Genomic DNA, 20,372 nt, shown 5'->3' with positions numbered 1-20,372 from the left:
CTCCTCCTCCGCGTCGCCTTTCTCCTTCCCGTCTTCCCTCGACGCTGCTGCTTCACAGCCTCGCTTCCTTAACTTTTCCTCCTCTCCTGTCTCCTTCTCGCCTTCCTGTTTCCTTCTTCTCTTCTTCTCTTCCTCCCTTCTTCTGTCTCCTCCTCCGTTCCTCAAATCCTTCCCTTTCCCTTCCTTAGCTTTCTCCTTCCCCTCTTCCGCCCTCCTGCCCGGTTCTCCTCTTCCTCCTCCTCCTCCTCTTCTTTCTCCTCCTCCTCTCCTTCTCCTCCTTGGCTTTCTCTTCTGACAACCTTTCCTTCTCCTTGGCTTTTTCCTTCCCTTCTTCTTTTCCTCCTCCTCTTTCTCATTCACTTTCCTCCTCCTCTTCTTTCTCCTCCTCCTCTCCCTCCCCGCATTCCTTCTCCTCCTCGGCTTTTTCCTTCCCTTCTTCCGACCTCCCTTCTTCTTTTCCTCCTCCTCTTTCTCCCTCATTATTTCTCCTCTTTTTTCTTCCCCTCCTCTTTCTCTTCCGACAACCTTTCCTTCTCCTCGGCTTTCTCCTTCCCTTCTTCTGCCCTCTTTCCTCCTCCTCCTCCTCTTTCTCCCTCATTACTTCTCCTCCTCTTCTTTTTCCTTCCCCTCTTCTTTCTCTTCTGACAACCTTTCCTTCTCCTTGGATTTCTCCTTCCCTTCTTCCGCACTCCCTTCTCCTCCTCTTCCTCCTCTTTACTTCTCCTTCTCTTCTTTCTCCTTGGCCTCTTCTTTCTCTTCTGACAACCTTTCCTTCTCCTTGGCTGTCTCATTCCCTTCTTCCGCCCTCCCTTCTTCTTCTTCTTCTTCTTCTTCTTCTTCTTCTTCTTCTTCTTCTTCTTCTTTTCCTCCTCTTTCTCCCTCATTACTTATTCTCCTCTTCTTTCTCCCCCTCTTCTTTCTCTTCTGATAACCTTCTCCTTCCCTTCTTTTTTTCCTCCTCCTCTTTCTCCCTCGTTACTTTTCCTCCTCTTCTTTCTCTTCTGACAACCTTTCCTTCTCCTTGGCTTTCTCCTTCCCTTCTTCCGCCCTCCAGCTTGAAGCCAAATCCCTCGCTTCTCCTCCTCTTCCTCCTCCTTCATTCATTCCCCTCCTTCGCTTTCTCTTTCCCCTCTTCCTCGCCTCTTCCTCCCTCAACACTTCTCCTCCTCCTCTTCTTCTGTCTCCTTCCCCTCTTGCTTCGGGACTGAAAGCCTACTTTTCAGCCTAAAGTCATTACTTCTCCTCCTCCTCTTCTTTCTCCTTCTTCTCCTCTTCCTGCCTCGCATTCCGACAACCTTTTCTCCTTCTTGGCTTTCTCTTTCCCCGCTTCCGCCCTCCTGCAGTTCTCTTCTTCTCCTTTTCCTCCTCCCTCATTACTTCTCCTCTTCTTCTTCTGTCTCCTTCTCCTCTTCCCCGCATTGAATCTTTTCCTCCCCATCTCCTCTTCCTTCGGGATTGAAGCCCACTGAAGTCATTGCTTCTCCCCTTCCTCCTCTTCTACTCCCCCCTTCCTCTCTTCCTCTTTTGATCCCAGAGCCATTCTTTTCCTCCCTTCTCCTCTTCCTTCGAGATTGAAGAAGTCAACTCCACTGCTTCTCCTCCTCCTCTTCCCTTTCTTCTTCTTCTTCTCCCTCCTTTTCCTCTCTCATTCCTCCTCTTGTTCCTTCTTCTCTTCCTCCATTAAGTCCAGACTCAGAGCCATTCCTTTCCTTCCTTCTCCATCTTCCTTCGGGACTGAAGCGCATTTTCCAGCCTGAAATCAACTCCTCTTCTTCTCCCTCCTTCTCCTCTTCCTCTCTCATTCCTCCTCCTCTTCTTCTTCCATTGAGTACATACCAATTCCTTTTCTTCCTTCGGAAGTGAAGCCCACTTTCCAGCTCTTCTCCTTCTTCCTCCGTTTCTCTTGTCTCCTTCTTCTCTTCCTTCGGGACCTAAGGAAGGAGGTCTCGGGCTGCTCGCAAAGAGGGGCGGCCTCCCCACGGATGCGCCGAGCTTTCTGAGGTGAGAACATCACAACAAGGAGAGATTCGGGGTTTTTTCTCCTCTTCTCCTTCTTCCTCCTTTTCTCTTGTCTCCTTCTTCTCTTCCTTCGGGACCTAAGGAAGGAGGTCTCGGGCTGCTCGCAAAGAGGGGCGGCCTCCCCACGGATGCGCCGCCGAGCTTTCTGAGGTGAGAACATCCCAACAAGGAGAGAGTCGGGTTTTTTTCGGGCTCCGGAGTCCCAATTTGGAGGCGGATTTAAAGCCGGGGTGTGTCTCTCCTCGGGGAGGGGGCTTGTGGGGTGATAGGTGACCCCCGCCCCAACCCAGACCCCAATTTTCCCCCTTTTAGAAGGAAGGCTTTCTGAGGTGAGAACATCCCAACAAGGAGAAATTCGGGTTTTTTTCGGGCTCCCGAGTCCCAATTTGGAGGCGGATTTAAAGCCGGGGGGTGTCTCTCCTCGGGGAGGGGGCTTATGGGGTGATAGGTGACCCCCTCCCCAACCCAGACCCCAATTTCCCCCCTTTTAGATGGAAGACTTTCTGAGCTGAGAACATCCCAACAACGAGAGATTCGGGTTTCTTTCGGGCTCCGGAGTCCCAATTTGGAGGCGGATTTAAAGCCGGGGGGTGTCTGTCCTCGGGGAGGGGGCTTATGGGGTGATAGGTGACCCCCTCCCCAACCCAGACCCCAATTTCCTCCCTTTTAGATGGAAGGCAAGGCATCCAAAAAGAAGGTGCGACTTGGGACGCATCCCAAGCCTTCCGCCAGGAAAGTGGAGGGACTTGGGGGGTCTCTCTGCTTTTCGGGTGGTCTGACCCCTCGCGACGGGGGCCTTGCCCCGTGGGAAAGAGGGGGCCATGCTTATCCCCTCCCTCCCTTTTCGGCCCCTCTTTTCCGGCCCCAAGTTTCCTCTCCAGTCGCAAAGAAAGGGCTTGAAACCCACTCCCAGTAGGAAGCAGCCTTTCCACCCGAATTCCTTTTCTCGAGTGGGTCTCAGCGCGTGGGGAGACCCATCCCTTTACCTCCACCTAATAGTCGTAATTCTGCAGCATGATTGCTATCTATGAGCATTATATGCCTATTGATATTGTCAGTATATTATTATTATTATTATTATTATTATTATTATTATTATTATTATTATACAATTAGTATGCTAGTGTTATTAGCATTATCATTATTGGTATCCTTAGTATATTCGTATTATTCGTATTGTTAGCATTACGAATATTATTATTGCATGTTAGTATTATTCGCATTGTTAGTATTGCTAATATCATTATTGGTATTACTAATATCATTGGTGTTATTAATATATTGGTATTATTAGCTCAGTACTACTATTATTGGTATTATTAGCATGGTTAGAATTACTAATATTATTGATTATATTAGTATGTCAGTTATATTAGTATTGATTATATTAGTATTGATTATATTAGTATGTCATTGTTACTATTACTAATATTAGCATGGTTAAAATTGCTAATATTATTGATTATGTTAGTATTATTAGCATTGTTAGAAATGCTAATATTATTGATTATATTAGTATGTTAGTATTATTAGCATGGTTAAAATTGCTAATATTATTTATTGTATTAGTATGTTCGTATGATTACCATTGTTAGCTTTACTAATAATATTGATTATATTAGTATGTTAGTATTATTCGCATTGTTAGAATTACTAATATTATTGATTATATTAGTATGTCAGTATTATTAGCATGGTTAAAATTGCTAATATTATTGATTGTATTAGTATGTTAGTATTATTCGCAGTGTTAGAATTGCTAATATTATTTATTATGTTAGTATTATTAGCATTGTTAGAATTGCTAATATTATTGATCATATTAGTATGTTAGTATTATTAACATTGTTAGAATTGCTAATATTATTTATTGTATTAGTGTGTTAGTATTATTAGCATTGTTAGAACTGTTAATATTATTGATTATATTAGTATGTTGGTATTATTAGCATTATTAGAATTGCTAATATTATTGATTGTATTAGTATGTTAGTATGATTAGCATTGTTAGAATTGCTAATATTATTGATTGTATTAGTATGTAAGTATTATTAGCATTGTTAGAATTGCTAATATTATTGACTGTATTGATTGTAGTGTTGCTAATGTTATTATTGATAATAGCATTGTTACTATTACAAATATGATTATTGGCATTAGCATTGTTAGTATTACTCTTATGGTTATTGATATTATAATTATATTAATATATTAGATTTGTTAGTACTGCTAATATGATCATTGATATTATTAGTATAATAGTATTAGCATTGCTAATATTGCTAATATTATTATTGATATTAGTATTGTCATATAATAGAATTATTGATATTATTAATATATTAATATTATTAACATTATTAGAATTGCTAATATCATTCTTGATATTATTTGTATATTAGTATTATTACCATTGTCAGTATTACTAATATGATTGATATTATTAGCTTTTTTAGTATTACTAATATTATTGATTAGTGTATTAGCATTGTCAGCATTGTTAGTATTACTAATATGATTATTGATATTACTAGCATGTTGCTATAATTAGCATAGTTAGCATTGCTCATACTATTATTGATATTAGCACTGTTAGCATTACAAATATGATTATTGTATTATTAGTATGTTACTATTATTGACATTGTTAGTATTATAAATTTTATTATTAGTATTATTGGTAACATTAGTATTGCTAATATTATTCTTGACATTATTAACTTTCATAGCATTACTAATACTATTGATATTATTAGCATGTTAGTATTATTAGCTTTGTTAGTATTACTAATATGATTATTGGTATTATTAGTGTATTAGTATCATTAGTATTGCTAATATCATTCTTGATATTATTAGTATATTAATATTACTAGCTTTGATAATATTACTAATATGATTATTGGTATTATTAGCATATTAGTATCATTAATATTGCTAATATCATTCTTGATATTATTAGTATGTTAGCATTATTAGCTTTGATAATATTACTAATATGAATATTGAAATTATTAACATGATGCTGTTATTAGCATTGTTTGTATTGCTAATATGAATATCGGTATTGTTAGTATCATTAGTATTACTAATATTATTCTAGATGTTATTAGTATATTAGTATTATTAGCATTGTTAGTCTTACTAATATGATTATTGATATTTATTAGTATAGTAGTATTATTAGTTTTGTTAGTATTTCTAATATGGTTATTAGTATTAGTATTATATTAACATGACTAATCTGATTATTGGTAGTAGTATTAGATTAGTGTGACTAATATGATTATTGGTATTAGTATTACATTAGTATTGCTGATATGATTATTGGTGTTAGTATTAGATTAATATTACTATTATTGGTAGTAGTATTAGATTAGTATTACTGATATGATTATTGGTATTAGTATTAGATTAATATTACTACTATTGATATCAGTATTAGATTAGTATTACTGATATGATAATTGGTGTTAGTATTAGATTAATATTACTATTATTGGTATTAGTATTAGATGAGAATTACTGATATGATTATTGGTATTAGTATTAGATTAATATTACTATTATTGGTATCAGTATTAGATTAGTATTACTGATATGTTTATTGGTATTACTATTAGATTAACATTACTAATACTCTTATTGGTATTAGTATTATATTAGTGTGACTAATATGATTATTGGTATTAGTATTATATTAGTATTACTGATATGATTATTGGTATTAGTTTTATATTAATATTACTATTATTGGTATTAGTATTAAATTAGTATTACTGATATGATTGTTGGTATTAGTATTATATTAATATTATTCTTATTGGTATTAGTATTATATTAGTGTGACTAATATGATTATTGGTATTAGTATTATATTAGTATTATTGATATGATTATTGGTATTAGTATTATATTAATATTACTCTTATTGGTATTAGTATTATGTTAGTGTTAATAATATTATTATTAGTATTATTTGAAATTCCAGTGGATCTGGCGCTCCTTTCCAGAGTGGATCTAAGGGACCCATTCCAAGGATACCTAACCTCACAACCTCTGAGGATGCCTGCCATAGATGCAGGCGAAACGTCAGGAGAGAATGCTTCTGGAACATGGCCAGACAGCCCGGAAAACTCACAGCAACCCAGATATCTAACCTGCTGAGGTCAAGGAGAATAATATAGACCTATCAGGCAGGAAAAAGCCCAATCCAAGCAGCCCCGACAGATGGCCTTCCGGTCTCTGCTCAAAAGCAGTGAGTTCCACGCTTGAACAACAGCTCTGCTTCCACCCTTCCCTGTGCCATCCCAAAGTGTTTTCAAGTTCTGAATCTGTTTGTAGGGATTTAAACTCAATCTGTTTCCAATACCAATGCTATTTAATTCTGTTTTTCATGTTTGTAGGTTTGAAGTGGTACGGACACGCTTGGAGGACCCTTCTCCCCTGCCATGGAAACTCCAGATGATCTGCTCTGAACTGGATTATCTGTCTTTGTAGATTCATATAATCCAGTTCAGAGAGGATAATGAGGATTAGTAGTAGTCATAGTAATCTATTTGGCTGGAGTTAGACCTGTAAAAAGTCCTTGTTCCGACTTATAAACAGCTGAATGTATTGTTGAAAATCAGTTTAAGATCCAGCCTCAAGATCTCTTTCTTTCCTCCCTCCCTCTTCTTCCTTTCTTATTTCCTTCCTTCCTTGCCTCTTTCGTTCCTCGCTTCCCTCCCTCCCTTCTTTTCTTCCTCCTTTCCTTCCCTCTTTCCTTCTTCCCTTCCTCCCTTCTTCCTTTCCTTCCTCCCTTCTTGATTTCCTTCATTCTTCCCTCCCTCTCTCCCTTTTCCCTTCTTTCTTTTCTCCCTTCCTTTCTTCTTTCCTTCCTCCGTTCCTTCCTTCATTCCATTTTCTTTCTTTCTTTCTTTTCTCCTTTCTTTCCTTCCTTCTTTCCTTCCTCCCTTTCTTCGCCCCCTCTTCCCTTCCTTCTTTCTTGCTTTCTTTCTTTCTTTCTTTCTTTCCTTCCCTCTTCCCTTCCTCCCTTCCTTTCATCCTTCCTTTCCTTCATTCTTCCTTCCTTCCTTTCTCCCTTCCTTCCGTCTCCTTTTCCTTCCCTCTTCCATCCCTTCTTTATTTCTTTCCTTCCTCCTTTCCTCCCTTCCTTCCTTCCTTCCTTCCTTCCTTCTTCCCTTCCTTTTTTCTTTCTTTCCCCCTTTCCTTCTTTCTGTCCTCCCTCTCTCCCTTCTTTCCTTCCTTCCTTCTTCCCTTCCCCTCTCTCTTCATTTCCTCTTCCATTCCTTCCTTCCTTTCTCCCTTCTTACTTTCCTCCCTCCCTTCCTTTTCTCTTTATTTCCTTCTTTCCTCTCTTCTTTCCTTCCTTCTTTCTGTCCTCCCTCTCCCCATTCTTTCCTTCCTTCCTTCTTCCCTTCCCCTCTCTTTTCCTTCCCTCTTCCATTCCTTCCTTTCTCCCTTCCTTCTTTCATTCCTTCCTCCTTTGCTTTCTTCCTTTCTTCTTTCTTTCCTCCTCTCCTCCCTTCTTCCTTCCTTCCTTCCTTCTTTCCTCCCTCCCTCTCTCTCTCTTCTTCCCTTCCTTCCTTCTTTCCTTCCCTTTTCCCTTCCTTCCTTCTTTCGTTCCTCCCTCTCTCCCTTCTTTCCTTCCTTTTTCCCTTCCCCTCTCTTTCTTCCCTCTTCCATTCCTTCCTTTCTCCCTTCCTTCTTTCATTCTTCCCTCCTTTCCTCCCTTCTTCCTTCCTTCCTTTTTCCCTTCCTTCCTTCCTTCCTTCCTACCTTTCCCCTTTCTCGCCTCATTTCCTCCCTTCTTTCCTTCCCTTTTCCCTTCCTCCCTCTCTCTCTCCCCCTCCTTTCCTCCCTCCTTCCTTCCTTCCTTTTTCCCTCTCTCCCTTCTTTCCTTCCTTCCTTCTTCCCTTCCCCTCTCTCTTCCTTCCCTCTTCCATTCTTTCCTTTCTCCCTTCCTTCTTCCATTCCTTCCTCTTTTACTTCCTTCCTTTCATCCTTCTTTCCTCCTTTCCTCCCTCCTTTCTTCCTTCCTTTTTCCCTTCCTTCCTTCTTCCCTACCTTTCCCCCTTCTCGTTTCCTCCCTTCTTTCCTTCCCTTTCCCCTCCCTTCCTTTCTTCTTTCTTTCCTCCCTCCCTCTCTCTCTCCCTTCTTCCCTCCTTTCCTTCCTTCCTTCCTTCCTTTCTACTTTCATTCCTCCTTTCCTCCTTCCTTCCTTCCTTTTCCCCTTCCTTCTTCCCTACCTTTCCCCTTTCTTTCCTCGTTTCCTCCCTCCTTTCCTTCCCTTTTCCCTTCCTTCCTTCCTTCCTTCTTTCTTTCCTCCCTCCCTTCCCCTCCCTCCCTCCTTTCCTTCCTTTCTCTCTTCCTTCCTTTCCCCCTTCCTTCCTTCTTTCCTACCTTTCCCCCTTCTCTCCTCCTTTCCTCCCTCCTTTCCTTTCCTTCCCTTTCCCCTTCATTCCTTCCTTTCTACTTTCATTCCTCCTTTCCTCCCTTCTTCCTTCCTTCCTTTTTCCCTTCCTTCCTTCTCTCCTACCTTTCTCCCTTCTCTCCTCCTTTCCTCCCTCCTTTCCTTCCCTTTCCCCTTCATTCCTTCCTTTCTACTTTCATTCCTCCTTTCCTCCCTTCTTCCTTCCTTCCTTTTTCCCTTCCTTCCTTCTTTCCTACCTTTCTCCCTTCTCTCCTCCTTTTCCCTCCTTTCCTTCCCTTTTCCCTTCTTTCCTCCCTCTCTCTCTCCCTCCTTTTCCTTCCTTTTCCTTCCCTTCCTCTCTTTCCTTCCTTCCTCCTCCTCTGCGCAGGGGAAGGTGCCAGGATGCCCCGCCCGGGCCGCAACACCTACAGCGACCAGAAGCCCCCTTACTCGTACATCTCTCTGACGGCCATGGCCATCCAGAGCTGCCCGGAGAAGATGCTCCCCTTGAGCGAGATCTACAAGTTCATCATGGACCGCTTCCCTTACTACCGGGAGAACACGCAGCGGTGGCAGAACTCTCTCCGGCACAACCTCTCCTTCAACGACTGCTTCATCAAGATCCCGCGCCGGCCGGACCAGCCGGGCAAGGGCAGCTTCTGGGCGCTGCACCCTTCCTGCGGGGACATGTTCGAGAACGGGAGCTTCCTGCGGCGGAGGAAGCGCTTCAAGGTGCTCAAGGCCGACCCCCTGGGCGCCTCCTCGGGGGCCGGGCCCAACGCCGTCTTGGCCGCCAAGCCCTCGGAGGCGGCGGCGGCGGCGCAGTACTTGCAGCAACAAGCCAAGCTCCGGCTGAGCGCCCTGGCGGCAGCGGCAGCGGCTGCCTCTCACCCTCTGCCGCCTCCCATGGGCCCCCCTTTCCACGCCTCGCCTCCTTCCAGCTTCAAGCACCCCTTCGCCATTGAGAACATCATCGCCCGAGAGTACAAGATGCCCGGTGGGTTGGCCTTCTCCGCTGCCATGCAGCCCATGCCCGGGGCGTACCCCTTGCCCAACCAACTGGCGGCTGTGCCAACCGCTTGGTCCCAAGTCTACGGCTCTGGGGGGATGCTAGAGTCCGGAGGAGGAACGGAGTATGGCTACGGGGTGCCACTCAAGCCCTTGTGCCACTCAGGAGGAGGAGGAGGGCCCACTCTGCCCGCCATTCCGGTGCCCATCAAGGCCACCCCGGCTTCAGGCCAGTCCTTGCCCCTTCCGGCCATCCTCTCGCACTCGCCGCCTTCGCTCAGCCCGCCCAGCGCCGCCAGCCAGAGCAGCCCGGCCACTCCGAGCCAAACGGTGCTCCACGCCGTCGTCGCCGTCCACTGACCAAGCCTTCCCGCTCCCAGACCCGTCTATTCTTTCTTTTGACTCCCCTCCGTGTCGTGGACAGCTCTGTGACTTGTTTGGGAACTCCCCAAAGACAGCTTTTCCCTCAAATTCTGGAAATGTGGAAGGAACAAACCAAGCGCGCGAAGGGCGGTATTGCCAGGACGCACGGGATGAGTGTTTGGGTCCGCTGTGGGCGAACGGAGCCCTCCTCCCACCCCCCACGAAGGACAGCAATAAAGGGAGCCCCCCTTGTGACCCACACCAACTCTCGCCCCCAAAAACTCCTCCCACGCCGAGATACGGGAGGAGAAAGTGGAGCCGCGGGTGGATTTGGTCAGGGCGCAGTAAAGGTGCCTGGACAGAACGAAGAACTGATGTTTAGGGGCTCTTCCATTGGACTGATGTTTAGGGGCTCTTCCATTGACTTCACATTTCCCACGAAGGACAGCAATAAAGGGAGGCCCCCTTGTGACCCACACCAACCCTCGCCCCCATAGACCCTTCCCACGCCAAGATATCGAAGGAGAAAGTGGCACCGTGGGTGTTTTTGGTCAGGGCGCACAGAAGGTGCCTGGACAGAACTGATGTTTAGGGGCTCCTCTATTGACTTCACAACCCCCACGAAGGACAGCAATAAAGGGAGGCCCCCTTTTGACCCACACCAACCCTCGCCCCTCCCACGCGGAGATACCGAAGGAGAAAGTGGTGCCGCGGGTGGATTTGGTCAGGGCGCACTGAGATGCCTGGACTGATGTTTAGGGACTCCTCCATTGACTTCCCACCTCCACGAAGGACAGCAATAAAGGGAGGCTCCCTTATGACCCACACAAACACTTGCCCCCATAGACCCCTCCCACGCCGAGATACCGAAGGAGAAAGTGGCACCGCGGGTGGATTTGGTCAGGGCGCACAGAAGGTGCCCGGACAGAACGAAGGACTGCTGTTTAAGGGCTTCTCCATTGACGTTCCGCCCCCCACGAAGGACAGCAATAAACGGAGGCCCCCTTCTGACCCACGCCAACCCTTGCCCCCAAAAACCCCTCCCACGCCGAGATACGGGAGGAGAAAGTGGAGCCGCGGGTGGATTTGGTCAGGGCGCACTGAAGGTGCCTGGACAGAACGAAGAACTGATGTTTAGGGGCTCCTCTATTGACTTCACACCTCCCACGAAGGACAGCAATAAAGGAAGGCCCCCTTTTGACCCACACCAACCCTCGCCCCTCCCACGCGGAGATACCGAAGGAGAAAGTGGTACCGCGGGTGGATTTGGTCAGGGCGCACTGAGATGCCTGGACTGATGTTTAGGGACTCCTCCATTGACTTCCCACCCCCACGAAGGACAGCAATAAAGGGAGGCTCCCTTATGACCCACACAAACACTTGCCCCCATAGACCACTCCCACGCCGAGATACCGAAGGAGAAAGTGGTGCCGCGGGTGGATTTGGTCAAGGCGCACTGAAGGTGCCTGGGCAAAACGAAGGACTGATGTTTAGGGGCTCCTCCACTGACTTCTCTTCCCCCACCACGCAAGACAGTAATAAAGGGAGCCCCCCTAATGACCTACACCAATCCTTGCCCCAAAAGACCCCTCCCACGCCGAAATACGGAAGGAGAAAGGGATGTCGCGGGTGGATTTGGTCAGGGCGCACAGAAGGCGCCCGGACAGAACGAAGGACTGATGTTTAGGGGCTCCTCCAGTGACTTCCCGCCCCCCACGAAGGACAGCGATAAAGGGAGACCCCCTAATGACCCACACCAACGCTTGCCCACAGAGACCCCTCCCACGCCGAGATACCGAAGGCGAAAGGGACGTCGCGGGTGGATTTGGTGAGGGCGCACAGAAGGCGCCGGGCCAGAATGAAGGACAGAAGTGCCTCCCTTTTGGGGCGCATAAGTTGGGGGCTCCCTTGGGGCATAAGTTGGGGGCTCCTCCATGGACTTGGCCTCTCTATAAGGGGAGCCCCTTCCCCAAAGACCCCCCCCCCCAATCCCACCCAATCCCGTCTCCTTCTGCGTTGGGACTTGGAAGGGAGGAAAGGACAACAAACAGGTGTCAGAAAGGGAATGCGCAATTACGCACAGACTAAGTGGGGTGTTTGGTGGGATTGTTGAGTCGCCTTTCTGTGACCCCCACCCTTCTGAAAGGACAATTGTGGGGAGGGGGAGGTATTAGGCGCAATGATGCAGGGCTTTGCAGGTGGAGGGAGAGGGAAATAATGGGGGGAAAGCTTTTGTTCTTGGCCCCAAATATTGCCCCAAATATTGCCCAAAATATTGCCATTTCCTTCGGCTCTGGTCAAAACCTGAGAAAGGATTCTGCTTTTGGAGCCCACCTTTCCCACTCGGTTTCCCAACGCACTCTCCGCCTTTTGCCGCTTTGAAATATCTATAATGTTCTATGTATATGTATATACGCGTATATGTATACACACACACGTATATGTATATATATATGCATATACACACATGTATATGTATATGTATATACACAAATGTATGTGTATATATACATACAAGTATATGTATATGTATACACACATGAATGTGTATATATATACGTATAAGTAAATGTATATGTATACGCACATATGTACGCACACGTATATGCATATGTATATGTATACACACATAAATGTATACACACACGTATATGTAAATATATATGCATATACACACATGTATATGTATATACACATGTGTGTATGTGTATATATATGCATATGTATATATACACACAGGTATATGCATATGTATATGTATACACATATAAATGTATACAAACATGTATGTGTATATATACACGTATATGCAAATGTATATGTATGTGTATATGCATATACACAAGTATGTATGTGTATGCATATACACAAGTATGTGTATTTGTATATGTACGCACACGTATATGCATATTTATATGTATACATATACGTATATGTAAATGTATAAGTATATACACACATGTATATGTATGTGTATATGCATATATATATATATCCACACAGGTATGTGTATGTGTATATGTATGCACACGTATATGCATATGTATATGTATACATACACGTATATGTAAATGTATAAGTATATACACACATTTATATGTATGTGTATGGGTATATATACACAGACGTATATGTATACACACATGTATGTGTATGTGTATATATGTATATACACACATGCATGTGTATGTGTCTATGTATGCACGCGTATATGCATATATATATGTATACACACATAAATGTATACACACATGTATGTGTATATACACGTATATGTATATGTATGTGTATCTGTATATGGATATGTGTATATACACAAGTATGTGTATATGTATGCACACCTATATGCATATGTATACCCACACGTATATGTCAATGTATATGTATATATACAGATGTATGTGTGTGTGTGTATATAAAATATTTCAGCTTTGGAAAGGATGGATGGAAAGAGAGGGAAAGAGAAAGGAAGGAAGGAAGGAAGGAAGGAAGGAAGGAAGGAAGGAAGGAAGGAAGGAAGGAAGGGGAAAACCAGAAAGAAGGAACTCCTCTCTAGTCGGGTTTTCTCTTCCGAGCCGACCTTCGTTGTTTGCCCCGCAAATTGAATTAAGGCATGACATAAATGCGAATTTTCCGGATGGGATCCAATCCGAATCCCTCTGAATCCGAATTCCTTCGCATTGGTAAGCCCCTTCCCCCCAATACATCCCATTCAAAGCGTGCCAAGATGCCCCAGATTTCCAAATCTCCCAGTTTTCCTATTGCGAATTTTCCTCCCCATCTTGATCCTCCCTTTACCTGTTGTTATTGTTTGCAAAGTGGGGAAAAACGTGTTTTTTGGGGGTAAATTAGTTACAAACGAAGTTCCCCCCAAGGCGTTTGGGTCGAGGAGTAACGCAAAAATTCAGTCATCGCAATTGGAACCCAGTGGAGTGTTTTCCCTCCGAGTTAAAAGTGGATCGGATTATTATTATTATTATTATTATTATTATTATTATTATTATTATTATTATTATTATTAGTCGGGAGTAGACCTACCCGAAAATCCGAGGTCCCCGTTTTACAATCCTAAATCCGGGACGAGAGCGCCATATAACCCGAATTATTGATATAAATAATCCGGATTATCCGGTCTTGATCCGGAATATATGATCCTACACTGCCGAAGGATCCAATTCAAAGCGAATCCGAGGTCCCCGTTTTACAACGGGATTGCAATGCTAAGTCCGGGTCGAGACCGCTATATAACCCGAAGTATTGATGCAAATAATCCGGATTATCCGGTTTTGGTCCGGAATATATGATCCTACACTGCCGAAGGATCCCATTCAAAGCGAATCCGAGGTCCCCGTTTTACAAAGGGATTGCAATGCTAAGTCCGGGTCGAGACCGCTATATAACCCGAATTATTGATGCAAATAATCCGGATTATCCGGTCTTGATCCGGAATATATGATCCTACACTGCCGAAGGATCCCATTCAAAGCGGATCATCTGGAGTATATGATCCTACACTGCCGGATCTGGATTTTGTGAGGCAGTCTGGGATCCAGCCTAAATTCGGACTTTTCTTCTCTCTCTTTTCCTCTCTCTAATTTTGAAAACTTTCCTTCAAGGTTTGGTTTCAGAGCGGCAGAAGGAGAAAATAGATCTGAAATGCGTGGGAAATGCGTGGGCTCCAAAATTTCCGGCGGTTTTGTGTTTATTTACAATGGAAATGAAATGAGACCAAAGCTGGAGCGACACATCCATATAACCCGGATTATCCGACAGAATAATCCGGATTATCTGTTTTGAACCGGATTATATCAGTTTTTATAGTTTTAATTCATCTTGAAATGACAGCCGAAGCAGACCAAGGCTGGAACGACACTGCCATATAATCCGTTTTTTTAAAAAAAATTATCTGTTTTGAACCAGATTATATGAGTCTTTCTTTTTTCATGTATTGAAATGACAGCCGAAGGAGACAAAAACTGGATTATACGGACATAATCCGGATTAATACATCAGATAATACGTATTATCTGCTATGAACCGGATTATATGGGGCTTTCTTTTTGTAATTTGTTGAAATGACAGCCGACAAAACTGGAACGACATTGCCATATAATCCGGCTTATCGAATCAAATAGCCTGGTTTATTCGTTTCGAACCTGATTATATTGTTTTTATATATTCATTGAAATGTCAGCCGAACCGAATCTGCTTTGAACCGGCTAATACGTATTATCTAATTTATCAATCCGGATTATATGACAGCCTTGGTCTCCTTCGGTTGACATCTGCTTTGAACCGGATTATATGGGCCTTTCTTTTTTATTTATTGGAATGACCTCCGAAGGATATAAACCCGGTTTATTCGTTTGACCTGATTATAATATTTTTATTTATTTATTGAAATGGCAGCCGAAGCATACCAAGACCGGAATGACATTATCATATAATCCGGATTGTCGAATCAAATAACCCGGTTTATTCGTTTCAAACCGGATTATATTATTTTTATTCATTTATTGAAGTGACAGCCGAGGGACATCAAGGCCTGAACGACACTATTATATAATCCGTATTATAGAATCAAATAATCCGGATTATAGAATCAAATAACCCGGTTTATTCGTTTCGATTCGGATTATATTACTTTTATTTATGTATTGAAGTGACAGCCGAAGGATACCAAGGCCTGAAAAAAAACTGTTATATAATTCGGATTATAGAATCAAATAATCCGGATCATCGAATCAAATAACCCGGTTTATTAGTTTCAAACCGGATTATATTATTTTTATTTATGTATTGAAGTGACAGCCGAAGGACATCACGGCCTGAACGACACTGCTATATAATCCGGGTTATAGAATCAAATAATCCGGATTATCGAATCAAATAACCCGGATTATTTGTTTCTAATGGGATTGTATAATTTTTTTAAATTGAAATGACAGCCTGAGGAGATTTAGGCTGGTTCGACACTGACAGCCGAAGGACATCAAGGCCTGAACGACACTAATCTAATCCGGATTATAGAATCAAATAACCCGGATTATTTGTTTCTAATCGGATTGTATCATTTTTAAAATTGAAATGGCAGCCGGAGGAGACTAGGGTATTGATATTACAATCTGGATTACAAATGCGACACTGGTATTATAATCCGGATTATAAATTCGCATAATCCGGATTATCCGTTTCGAACCGGTTGATATGGGTCTCAAAACAGGCAATCTGGATGTTGATATTGCCTGGAATTCCATTGAATGTGGCATGGAAATGGGGCATCCAAAGGGGAATGGTCCACATGGGGAAGCAAGGGAGGGGAGCCCCACTGATGTACATTGATGTTGTGAATAGGAATGATTTACCAGCCGTGTCCAATGCACTTTTTGTTCGTCGTGAACCCCCCCCCCCCTTTATTTTGGATAGCTTTGCTGGAAAGCAAACGACATGTTTGTGAACTCTTGAAGTCAAAGAGAAGGGAGAGGAACCCAAATGTACAGAATGAGGACTTTGGGGTGCAATGCAGCCCAGGCAGAAGGAGAGGTGGCTTTCCCTTCCTGCTGGATGTAGACACCCCTCCACTTCACTTGCTTTCCCCTCCTGTACAGAAACCCTGATGAGCATGATCCTGAACATAGGAATGTCCTCCTTCCCTTAGACTCCCCGGCATGCGCGTTGTTGACAGAAACAATGTTTGGGGGCTTGTGTTGCATTGTATCTTGCAATGAGTCTTCTCCTCCTCTTCCTCCTTCTTCTTCTTCTCTGGAGGGGTCTCTCTCTCCACCTTAAATTATGAAACTAGGCGTCCAAATAATTATTTTCTCATTAAAAGATGTTCAACATGGTCTTCCCTTGGTCTTCTTCTTGTTTTTGTTGCTTCTCCGAAAAAAAGGGGCTGGTGGGGTGCGTTAATTTATGCAAATTTTATGCAAAAAAATGGAGAGGACCTAAGTCAACAAGTGTGTGGTGTTTTCTTTCTTCTTGAATGGTGTTGAATGGATTTCTCTGGAGAGAGAACAAGGAAAACAGCCTCCAGAAGGAGCAGAGAGGGACACTTTCCTCCCCCCTATTATATTATATTATATTATATTATATTATATTATATTATATTATATTATATTATATTATATTATATTATATTATATTATATTATATTATATTATATTATATTATATATTATATATTATATATTATATATTATATTACAAAGGTCGGAAATATCTTGGTTTTTCCTTTCCTTCATCTAAAATTATATTATATTGTATTGTATTGTATTGTATTATAGTATAGTATAGTATAGTATAGTATAGTATAGTATATTACATATACACAAAATTTACAAAGGTCAGAAATATATTGGTTTTTCCTTTCCTTCACCTAAAATTATATTATATTGTATTGTATTGTATTGTAGTATAGTATAGTATAGTATAGTATAGTATAGTATAGTATAGTATAGTATAGTATAGTATAGTATAGTATATTACATATACACAAAATTTACAAAGGTCGGAAATATCTTGGTTTTTCCTTTCCTTCACCTAAAATTATATTATATTGTACTGTAGTGTAGTGTAGTGTAGTATAGTATAGTATAGTATAGTATAGTATAGTATAGTATAGTATAGTATATTACATATACACAAAATTTACAAAGGTCGGAAATATCTTGGTTTTTCCTTTCCTTCACCTAAAATTATATTATATTGTATTGTAGTGTATTGTAGTATAGTATAGTATAGTATAGTATAGTATAGTATAGTATAGTATAGTATAGTATATTACATATACACAAAATTTACAAAGGTCGGAAATATCTTGGTTTTTCCTTTCCTTCATCTAAAATTATATTATATTGTATTGTATTGTATTGTATTGTATTACATATACACAAAATTTACAAATGCCGGAAATATCTTGATTTTTCCTTTCCTTCACCTAAATTATATATATATAGATAGATAGATAGATAGATAGAGAATTAATATATATAATTTATATATATAGATATATCATAATGTGTGTGTGTGTGTGCATGTGTGTGTGTGTGTGTGAGAGAGAGAAATCCTTTCCTTCACCTGCATTTTATATATATATACATACACACACATACACACACACACATATAGAGAGAGAGAGAGAGCAAGGGAGAGAAAATTATATATATATGTGTGTGTGTGTGTGTGTGTGTATAATATGCAGATGAAGGAGAGGAAAAATTCTCTCCTTCACCTGCATTATTATATATATATATATATATATATATATATATATATATATATATATATATAATCATATATATATATAATCATATATATATGGATATATATCATTATATAAATGTGTGTGTTGTGTGTGTATATATATAATATGCAGATGAAGGAGAGGAAAAATTAATGTATATAATCATATATATTGATATATATCATATAAATGTGTGTGTTGTGTGTATATAATATATATTATATATTATATATATAATATATATATAATATGCGGATGAAAGAGAAGAAAAATTCTCTCCTTCACCTGCATTATATATATATATATATATATATATATATATATATATACACACACACACACACACACAAACACATACACATATATACAGATACACACATACACATTATATATACACATACATACACACACACATAAATGCACACACACACATATATGAACACACATATAAATAATAATACATATAAACACACATTATGTATACACACTCATATACACACACATACACACACATAGATATATATCTGAACACATATATAAATACATATAAACACACACATATATACAGATACACACACATAGATATATATGAACACACATATAAATAGTAATACATATAAACACATTATATATACACACATGACATATATATATATACACACATGAACACACACATAGATATATATCTGAACACATATATAAATACATATAAACACATACACATTATATATACACATACATACACACATATAAATACATAAATGCACACACACAAATATGTATATGAACACACATATAAATAGTAATACATATAAACACACATTATGTATACACACACTCATATACACATACACACTCATAGATATATATCTGAACACAGGCATGTAGCCGGGGGGGGGGGGGGGGAGGGGGGGGGGAGGGGGCTTCAGCCCCCCCCGAAATTCTCATGGTGGTTCGCGAAAAGGCCTTACTGGTGCATTATTTAAACTGTTATGTTTATTAATATCATGATTTGATCACCATTCTCAATATATCCCATATGCATGATGGGGGTATTGGGGTAATGATACAAAAGGTTTGCTAGGCTAGACCCTCTTTCACTCAGACTCAGCCCCCCCCCCCCGAAACTCAGCCCCCCCGAAACCCCCCCTGAAAATTTTTTAGCCCCCCCCCCCGAAACGAAATCCTGGCTACGGGCCTGTCTGAACACATATAAATACATATAAACAGATACACACACATAAATACATAAATTCACACACACACACACACATATATATATATATGAATGCACATATAAATAGTAATACATATAAACACACATTATGTATACACACACACAGATATATGTATATATATAAACACATGCACAGACACACATAGATATATATCTGGACGCATATATAAATACATATAAACGCATACACATTATATATACACATACATACACACATATAAATACATAAATGCACACACACAAATATGTATATGAACACACATATAAATAGTAATACATATAAACACACATTATGTATACACACATACACACACACATATATATACACACATGTACACACAGAGATATATATCTGGACACATATATAAATACATATAAATACACACATATATACAGATACACACACATAGATATATATATGAACACACATATAAAAAGTAATACATGTAAACACACATTATGTATACACACATACACACATATATATACACACACATGCGCACACACATAGATATATATCTGGACACATATATAAATACATATAAACACATACAGATATATACACATACGTACACACATATATTAATACATAAATGCACACACACACATATATATATGAACCCACATATAAATAGTAATACATATAAACACACATTATGTATACACTCACTCATATACACATACACTCATAGATATATATCTGAACACATATAAATACATATAAGCACACATTATGTATACACACACACACACATATATATATATAAACACATGCACAGACACACATAGATATATATCTGGACGCATATATAAATACATATAAACGCATACACATTATATATACACATACATACACACACATATATAAATACATACATGCACACACACACACACACATATATATGAACACACATATAAATAGTAATACATATAAACACACATTATGTATACACACATACACATATATATATACACACATGTACACACAGAGATATATATCTGGACACATATATAAATACATATAAACACACACATATATACAGATACACACACATAGATATATATATGAACACACATATAAAAAGT

General features: G+C 40.5%; 2 protein-coding genes across 2 annotated transcripts; one reads left to right on the top strand and one right to left on the bottom strand.

Moving 5' to 3' along the window:
• Window positions 1-1,655: 1,655 nt before the first annotated feature.
• FOXB1 (forkhead box B1) lies at window positions 1,656-11,173 on the top strand. Its single transcript, XM_067471481.1, has 2 exons — window positions 1,656-2,001; window positions 8,823-11,173. The coding sequence occupies exon 2, from the start codon at window positions 8,837-8,839 to the stop codon at window positions 9,800-9,802; it is 966 nt and encodes a 321-aa protein (XP_067327582.1). The 5' UTR covers window positions 1,656-2,001; window positions 8,823-8,836; the 3' UTR covers window positions 9,803-11,173.
• LOC137097617 (NADH-ubiquinone oxidoreductase chain 5-like) lies at window positions 10,706-18,844 on the bottom strand. Its single transcript, XM_067471462.1, has 4 exons — window positions 18,785-18,844; window positions 13,129-13,146; window positions 12,341-12,808; window positions 10,706-10,915 (listed from the first exon to the last, which is right to left on the bottom strand). The coding sequence occupies exons 1-4, from the start codon at window positions 18,842-18,844 to the stop codon at window positions 10,706-10,708; spliced, it is 756 nt and encodes a 251-aa protein (XP_067327563.1).
• Between the last annotated feature and the right edge of the window lie 1,528 nt (window positions 18,845-20,372).

The sequence above is a fragment of the Anolis sagrei genome, chromosome 9 (genome assembly GCF_037176765.1).
Source record: "Anolis sagrei isolate rAnoSag1 chromosome 9, rAnoSag1.mat, whole genome shotgun sequence".
Lineage (NCBI taxonomy): Eukaryota > Metazoa > Chordata > Lepidosauria > Squamata > Dactyloidae > Anolis > Anolis sagrei.
Note: the sequence above shows the minus strand (reverse complement) of the source record. Positions and strands in the feature narration are given on the sequence as shown.

What these genes read in the sequence shown, in the direction of transcription:
- LOC137097617 (XM_067471462.1), bottom strand. Translation starts at nt 18,844, where the DNA reads ATGTGTGTTCATATACATATTTGTGTGTGTGCATTTATGTATTTATAT. An exon ending in ATATATACACATTCATGTGT is followed by an intron (nt 10,916 to 12,340) that starts GTATACATATAC and finishes CGTTCTGTCCAG; the next exon opens with GCACCTTCAGTGCGCCCTGA.
- FOXB1 (XM_067471481.1), top strand. Translation starts at nt 8,837, where the DNA reads ATGCCCCGCCCGGGCCGCAACACCTACAGCGACCAGAAGCCCCCTTAC.